Source organism: Bison bison, unplaced genomic scaffold, assembly GCF_000754665.1.
Source record: "Bison bison bison isolate TAMUID 2011002044 unplaced genomic scaffold, Bison_UMD1.0 scf7180017864148, whole genome shotgun sequence".
Taxonomy (NCBI): Eukaryota; Metazoa; Chordata; class Mammalia; order Artiodactyla; family Bovidae; genus Bison; species Bison bison.
In genome coordinates, this window is record NW_011494720.1 from 2225085 (window position 1) to 2233903 (window position 8819).

The 8819-nt window shown below is 39.9% G+C and overlaps 1 protein-coding gene across 1 annotated transcript in view; it reads right to left on the bottom strand.

Moving 5' to 3' along the window:
- Nucleotides 1-8819, bottom strand: part of SYNE1 (spectrin repeat containing, nuclear envelope 1) — a 501723-nt gene that overhangs the window by 270767 nt on the left and 222137 nt on the right. Inside the window, exons 45-49 of the mRNA XM_010840908.1 lie at nucleotides 6764-6865; nucleotides 4326-4529; nucleotides 3265-3472; nucleotides 2337-2449; nucleotides 632-837 (exon numbers count right to left, since the gene is read on the bottom strand). Coding sequence (XP_010839210.1) covers nucleotides 632-837; nucleotides 2337-2449; nucleotides 3265-3472; nucleotides 4326-4529; nucleotides 6764-6865 — 833 coding nt within the window. The remainder of the gene's footprint in view (nucleotides 1-631; nucleotides 838-2336; nucleotides 2450-3264; nucleotides 3473-4325; nucleotides 4530-6763; nucleotides 6866-8819) is intronic.

Genomic DNA, 8819 nt, shown 5'->3' on the forward strand with positions numbered 1-8819 from the left:
CATCTCTGGGTCTTTGTATCTTACAGGGATTTGAATATGGCACAAGACTCTAGGGTTCTTAAGTTTTAAAAAAACACTGTAAATTCTCTAAGAAACCTTGACAAAAGTCAGGCAAATACCTCCAACCAAAAAAAGGCATTTTGATTATACTGACATCTTTCCTTTCTTAGCAACAGAATATTTTTTCTAATTTTATATCCAGCCCTGTTGATATAGCTTCCTGATTGGAATCTTGATTCAGAGAAATATAATAAGTGTTTTCTGCCATAATTCCAACCTCACTGAAGTAGACACAGTGAGGAAAGGACTTGGATAATCAAAAATTTGGGTGTCAAAATTCTAATATCTAGAGTTAGCCAAACAGACAAAAAGTACATACATTTATATCATTCATAATCATTAGTGAATATAATTCCTTTCTTTTTCTGTATAGAAAATAAAGCCAAATGATACCATCAGAGTTTGAACAATCAGTTACTGTCCTAGTATGAACACGTACTTAAAGTCAAAACATTATAATTTAAACTCACAATTTAAAATATTTTTTGTTTATTCCCAATGCCTCTTTACTTTAAATCACTGAAGAAATAGTCCGTGCATGATGAAATCTATACCTGTTGAAAAAACTTACCTCCCAAGTTCCAAAGCACAGTCTTGTAGCGCCTGTCTGTCTTTCAGGCACTGTTTCAGAAATGCCTGAAACTCTTCATTAGCTTTTGTAACTTGTTCCTGAATGCTACTGACAATTTGTTTAGATAAATGTGCATACAAAGTTTGTCCTTCTCGGGTCACCGCATCAAGCTTGCTCTGTCCATCACTGACCGAGTCCAGAATGTTCTGTTTCGGGAAACAAAGGTAATACAAAGCATTTGCTATTATTCAAAGATCCTACTGCATAGGAGGATTAATTACAACTCTGACCTGAGAAAGTAAAGCAAGAGAAGAAAAACAGCTCAAAGGAAGAAGGCTTTTAATAAGCTTCAGTGAGAATGATGTATATAATTGGATACAGTCAAGACTGAGAATGGAGGATGGTGCCAGCCAGTCACTGGAACCGCTGAGGACCAACTGCAAGCAACATCAAGCAGGAAAGAAGGATGCTCTCATCAAGGTCTGCTCTCAGTCAGTCCCTCTCCATTCTCACCATCTCAACCTGGTCCAGCCTCCACTCCTTCAAACGGTTAATGTGACATCTTTCAATTGGTTAATTGTCTCCACCCTGCCTCCTTGTCTGACTCACACTGCACACAAAATCCTGTGCTCAGATCCCTGCTTTTCTTGGTATGCACCTCTTCCTTGGAAGATCATATACATGGGCATGGCTTCAACTGAGCAAAAAAAGTCCAGAACCACTATGCTGGTCTTGCCTCCACTCTGAGCTCCACAGAGGTATTTGTGACTGTCACTCAGACTTTGCTTCATGGAGATCCTCTGCATTTCAAGCTTTAAAGAACCCAGCTCCACATCTGAATTCACCATGCCTCCAGCAAAACCAGCTTCCTGTATTACAATGATCTTCCTCCCTGGCTGCTAATGAGTTATCTACATAATTCCCATCACATCACCCATTAAACCACAAAATCCTTATATTCCTCATTAATGTTTTCCCCCATTAATTTTTTAAAAAAATATTTTTATAATACTTAACACAGTGCTTTGCTCAAATTAACCATTTGAAAAACTTGGCCAAAACTTAATTTGAACTTAGGCTCCTGACAATCATTCTTAATGTTGCTGCACAGTGGCCCTCCCTTACCAAAATTTATACATTTTTCATTGTCTGTCACACCTTTAAAACCTACAATATCTATTGCTTTTATTTGAATATATCCTAGCTCCAAATTCAGATGCTAGGTTATTAAAAAAAACACAAGCCATGTCTTCTGTTTAAAACTTCTTCATGACAATGATGTAAAATAGATACAATTATTTATGCTTTTACTGCCATAAAAACTAAAATTAGGTGTAGTTCTGAATGACTGCCGAAGACTGAGTAATAGACTAACAAAGAGAGGAATGGGATCTAGAAATTCTGAAATTTTAACTTTTTAAAAAATTTATACATTTTCAACATATTTCAATATTTTATATATTATCAAGGGATAATTGCTTTACAATATTGGTTTGATTTCTGCCTTACATCAACATGAATGAAATTCTAACATTTTTATCAACTTACTTTTCATACTTCCTATCTCTTTTTGACCCAAGAAATCTAATTCTGTTAGGGAAGAAGAAAAGTGAGAAGAAAAGAAGGTTGGGGGAAATAGATGGTTTAGGTCTGACCTGAAGGCACTTGAAGGCAATTTAGGAAAAAGTAGCGCCAGCTTGCATACCTGAAGATCACGGAGCTTTGCCTCCAGAACCTTGCTGTCCCCAGTTCTATCTGATGATTCCTTTGCTGCTGCCTTTATTCCAGAAAACCATTCTTGGAATAACTGCATAGATTCTATGGAAAGTAACAAAAATAAGGAACACATAGAAAACATTCAAAGAGCTTCCAGGATGACCACAATGAATTACTTCTGGTGATCAGCCCATTACATCCTGCCTTACAACACGTTCCAGAAAGAAAACAATATTAATAATAGTATAGAATATAATACAGTATGACCTACAACCGTGACGTCTCATGGTAGAACTGAGAAATTACCTGAGACGTAAGACTGAAAAGAAATTTGTATTCCTGACATATTTGATTTCCCATTGTGTGTTTTTTTTCTCTTGGTGAAGAAAGATAATTGCCTGACTATGTAAGAGTAAGCAGTGCTCTTGAGGTGTTAAAGCCATTTCTACGGCAAAGGGAGGAACATCTGCCCTGCCCGCCATGCTGACTTAGAGCGTCACACATCGACACCAAAGCAGAGGCACAGCAGTGCTGGAGGCCAATCAGGGACATAAATGACCAACAGTTCCCTGAATTACAGTCCTGCTGTTTTATAGGCTCTCCTAATATCCAAGCTTACTGTGTCATTTCCTCAGAGCAGTGGGAGTCATTTTCCACACAAAGGAGCTCTACTTAGAAAATCCACATGAAGTTCAGATTCATCAAGATGGCAGACTCCTACTTTCTTAGGGATAAAGAAGAAGAATCCTGCCAACAGTGAGAGCCCAACCACAATAATTTTCTTGCTCAAATCTCAATGCAGACACACATTTAAAATGCTACTCTTGTGGAAAGTTTTCTGGCCGTTTCTAGGCAGCATTTGGTTTGGACTATGTCTTGTAAACAAACTACTCATGCTAGGGCCTGTCGGAACTCACCATTGAAGTGTTTTTCCAGAGAATCCTGAAGGCTGGCCTGTGTCTTGGAGCAGGACTGGCTCACAGCCTCGTGTCTCTTTATCAGCCCCGTCATCGCACTGCCCAGGCTCCCCAGCTCCACTGAGTGGTACTTGCGGCACAAGCTATTGAGATTTTCCTGGGTCATACTGATGTTGCTTTGCTGACTCTGAAGTTCTTTTTGTATGTCCTAAGAATAAAAGTATGCCATGAAGGATATTCATTACATTCAAGAGAAATATCTCATCTACCACACTCTGGAATGTTTTTTGGAAAGTGACGTTGTTGAAATCCAGTCAATAATGTATACAATTTTGTCTACACCTGTAAACAGCTGTTGAGAGATAGGTAGGATTTGGGTTATAGTCTAGGATTTAAAACAAACTGAAAAGATCTTCTGTGGATTCCAGCCCAGAATCTTGGGTTTAGTTGGTTGATTAGAAACTATTAATAGAGTCAGCCTCCTGCATTCACATTTTTCCCTGGGTTACTTGGCCTTTGTTTTAGGATCACAGGCCATACCAAAAGCACCAGTAGCAAATTTTAGAAGTATATGTCCTTAGTCTCAAGAACAGTAAGAAAATATGCTAAAAGAGCACAAACTACATATATCATTTTCTCAACCATTTTTAAAACATAGATCCTTCTCAGTACGAAAGCAGTCATGCTGACCAATAAAAATAATTAAGTGATGAAAAACTATTAGGCATTCAAGTTTGAAAATTTGTAGAAATTCAAACAGTTCTTCTATAGGCTCCCACCTTTTTACTAAAAAATATGTATTATATATTAACAAGTACAATCTTTGAGCAGGCCCTATAGCAATGCATGCTTTCCATTTTTAGAATATTCGTGTTTAGTTTCTTACCACCTGCATTCAATTCTCCATCTGTTACTTTGCTGTCTCCTATATTATGAATTAGTTGGTTTGGTGCTAATATGGGTAACATAACAGAGGTTACATTTATATTATAGTCACTGAAAAGCAGGAGAATTAATATTACTATTGAAAGGTAAAGACTTAGTGATAGTTTATGACTTACCTTCACTTTTTTCAGCCCTTCACAAGTCTCCGTTTGGGCACAGTTCATCAACGATTCTTCTAATTTTGTCAGCCAGGTTGCCGTGTCATTAATAAACTTCTCCACTTGTGCACTCTGAGCAGTGAATTCTTTCAAGGTTCCTTTTGCTTCTTCAGTAATTTCTTTGGCATGCTCCAGTTTCTGCCTTAAGTCAGCTTCTATAAACTAAAACATAAAGTGAGATTTCATTAAAATCTGTAAAGACCAGAGCCCTTGTTCAGTAGGGATTCTGTTCATGCGCAGCTTAACAGTAAAAATCACAGAAGCCTCACCAAGGATGCTAATTCAACTTTTTTAAGAGGAAAATCAGTGGTTTCAAGTTGCCAAATATCTTGAGTAATGGGGAAATGGAAACAGTGAGGATTATAGTTAATACTGGGTTTTTAAAGTGGAAGTTTTGACTGAGATTCCAGGAAATCCACAAGATCTCATTTCAAAACAGAACTAGACCTACACAGAGCTACCAAGTTGGTGACCAAAAACCTGCTCTTCATTCTCCCAGGGAAACACATATTTTTCACCCTGAGGTAGTTTGAACAAACACCACTTTGGGATTCTATCATGAAGCCATGTCCTCTCCCGTTTAAAATATTCACTGAAGTTAATTCTTCTCTCCTCCCTGGATGACTGATTTTGGGAAGCCCTGGACTTTCCCACACATAACAATAAAAGGGTTTATAATCCTGGTCAACTGCAAAGCAGTTTCAACTCCACACTGAGAACATCAGGCTGATTTAATAATCAAAACTTTGAAGGTAAACTTAGAGATTTTTTTCTTATCGTCTATTCAGACCTGTTGCAAACATGAAGCCTCCAGCGGAAAAAGGGGCCAGGTGCCTTTTTTTGTCTTTCTTCCCTACTCCTCCACTTTGAACAGCCTTTGACACCTGCAGGCTGGGACAGGCAGGACAGTGGTGACCACCGCTGGGAGCTGGCCTCTCTGCTTTCTGGGCTGGGTGAGTTCACATTCACTCCTGTCACAGGCCTCATATGGGGCTTTCTGAGGCTCCCCTCACTGCTGCCCCCTCCTGCTGAAGTTCCCCAGAGACAGGCAACACATTCCTCTCAGGTTCTGTACTTCCTCCTTATGCAGCCTTGGGATCTCTAACTCCCTGCTGCTGAGGCCTGTTCATCATCCAGAAAGCCTCTTAAGCCTGCAGAAATTCTCTGCAGGACCCTGAGATGCCCACACTGAAGCTCTTCTCTTTCATCATTCACTTCCGGGCCAGAGGTCACACACTGGCATTTCACCCCAGATGACTCTGAGATGTAGGCCACTCAAAACAATCATGTATCCTTGGCAAATACATCAGCAGTCAGCCAGCCTGTCTCCCGCCCTTAAGGTTTTTTGTGGGGGATTAGATACTAGTCTCCTGTGTCTGCCAGCTGCACAGGGCACGTGTCATGCTCTCTAGACAGTATCAGTGAAATCCTTTCCATTTGAGGTAAGGTGCAGGGACCTCCACATCTCCTCCATGGGCATGGGGAGGAGTGTGTGTGTGAAAGAGAGAAAACAGCACAACAGTAGCTCTCTCAAGACCCTGCCTCCATCTTCACTCTGCCAAAATCCAACTGTTGTCCGTTTATGCCCTTGATAGGAACAAGCTCTCCGATTTAATTTTGCTGGTTATCAGCACCCCTTTTGCCTATTCTTGCTTCAGGTGAAGCATCTAACCTTCTGGTACAAGTATATCATCCACCGATATAACTAACTGATAGATAAAACGGTCTTGGGCCAGAGCAAAAGTACAGGTGATCAAACAAGGTTGATGGGTTAGTAAGGAACACTAGAAAAAGGAGAGAGGCAATATAGGAAGAGAGAAGATGTAGAGAAAATGAAAGCAGCAGCAAATAGCTTAGAGTAATGAGTTAGAACCGCTGGCCCTGAGAACTGGTGCTGGCTGTGCCCAAGCTCCCTCACTGAAGCATCCCTGGTTCCTGGTCAAACCCTGTCTGCCTGGCCTGCCTCCAGTACCTGTGGATTTATGCCATCTAAAGAGCCTTGAGGAATGAAGGGAGACATTGTGATGGTAATCCCTCCAAATGCAATTATTCAGTAAGAAGGATTAGAAAAATATGAATTAGGATATCAATATTCATAAACATGGTTTCTGTTTCTGTCTAGACTTAAAATGGTCCTTGAGGAAAGCTGAATGCTATGACTTCCAAAATTTAGTAAGGAAAAAAAGAACTAATCTTATTATAATATTTGGGTTGGAACTAGCACTAGGAATTCTAAAGATGCTATATTTTAACTCTCATGTCTGATAAGGTCTATGTGTCTGCTTGGAATTATGACAGTGATAACAATAAGAATGTACACACACATATACATGCACTTTTTTGAGAATTTATATTAATAGAATATAGAGTTATTACAAACTTGATGGAGTGCTTACCTGAAGGTCTGGAGGTGTTTCTGGATTTTTAGTTAATTCTTTAAGATCATTAACTTTAGAATGAAGTTCTTCTAATCTCAAAGCTTTCTTTTTAACTTCAGACTGCCAGGTAAAAGACAAAGGGGAAAAACATAACTTATCAACTAATTACATGTCATACAACGAATGACATGTTTTACTTGGCATTTCATGATTTCAAGCATTAACTCTGTCAAAAAGACCCAACTTTAACCCAGGGTAAAGACAAAACAAAAACCAAAATTCTGCTCCATTTTCTGAGGATTCTCATTATTTGTGAATGTGGAAAAATATCACCATTAACTTTCACTGGGAATGTGAGGGAGTATGCGGAACTTTCTTCCCACCCTCTTTTATTGGGGAAAATAAAAACTTCTGGAAAAAATTAAACACTAACCGAAAGTCTTGAGTCAGAAGGAATTTTCAGCAGACCAACTGTCGTTTACTTATTAGCATTAATATCATTGGCTACTATGGCAGCATTTAAGTCTTAGAGAAGCATTTCAGGAATGCCTTTTCATTACTGTAGACTATATGCAATATAGTATGTATTACATATATATCAAGTCGCTCAGTCGTGTCCGACTCTTAGTGACCCCACGGACTGCAGCCTACCAGGCTCCTCCATCCATAAGATTTTCCAGGCAAGAGTACTGGAGTGGGGTGCCACTGTCTTCTCCGATAATGTAATATATATGTAATATAATATGTATAATATATGTAATACAGTCTACAGTAATTGAAGAAATGCTTCAATTAGAAATTTCAAGGGTGTTAAAACAGAATTCAGGTTAATTAGGAATTGACATCTAACATTTTGCCTTTTGCCTTCTTTTTTTTCCTCCCGTCAACACTAACACAAGAAGAAGAAAGAATAACCAGAGATGATCATGGAACAAAATAGATGCTTGGAAACTTCATTATTTATCTGGACCCACGAAAGTGATCTGCTCAGTCGTGTCCGACTCTTTGCGATCCCATGGACTGTAGCCTGTCAGGCGCCACTCCCCATGGAATTCTCCAGGCAATGGACCCCTGAAGGAACATATAGTAAAGTGTCCCTTTCAACTGAAATGTGGTGTTGTGGTGCTTTGTAGACACTAACAAACCTCCTGATGTCTTCAATCTAGAAAGCAGTTTTTTCACCCAGGAAGAAATTTCCTGTCAGGCCCACTGGCCTTCCCCAGGAGCAGCCTGGGCAATGAAGGGGTCACACACACACACCTCCCCTTCATTTCCTGCACTGCAGCAACAAAACTGTTAGGCACCGAGCTGAATCCAGTTCACTAATCCTATTAACTGGTGCACCACAGAGAGTAACATAAAAAACTGATCTCTGTGAGTGACCAGATCTGACGCTGTGAATGTGGCTGACGCCCACTGGCTCCCTGTATCCCAGAGGTGAGCAGCAGGAGCGTCCTCCAGACTCATTGAACAACTGGCCCTGACTTATAGCATTTACCACCATTTTGAGCTACAACATGATGCCATAGCACAAGGAGCTGGAAGTACCATGTAGTTGCACATATTCTACAGTATTTTCATCATACAATGAATGTCAGTTACTTCAGAACCGAGATAATTGCTGAAAAGTAATGAGGAAGTGATAAGTTTTGCGAACTTATTGCTTTCATTTTTAATACAGTGTCTTTACTAATATCAGTTCAGTTCAGTCGCTCAGTTGTGTTTAACTCTTCGTGACCCCATGGACTGCAGCATGCCAGGCTTCCCTGTCCATCACCAACTGCCGGAGCCTACTTAAACTCATGTCCATCATGTCGGTGATGCCATCCAAGCATCTCATCTTCTGTCGTCCCCTTCTCCTCCTGCCCTCAATCTTTCCCAGCATCAGGGTCTTTTGCAATGAGTCAGTTCTTTGCATCAGGTGGCCAAAGTATAGGAGTTTCAGCTTCAGCATCAGTCTCTCCAATGAACATTCAGGACTGATTTCCTTTAGGATGGACTGGTTGGATCTCCTTGCAGTCCAAGGGACTCTCAAGAGTCTTCTCCAACACCACAGTTCAAAAGCATCAATTCT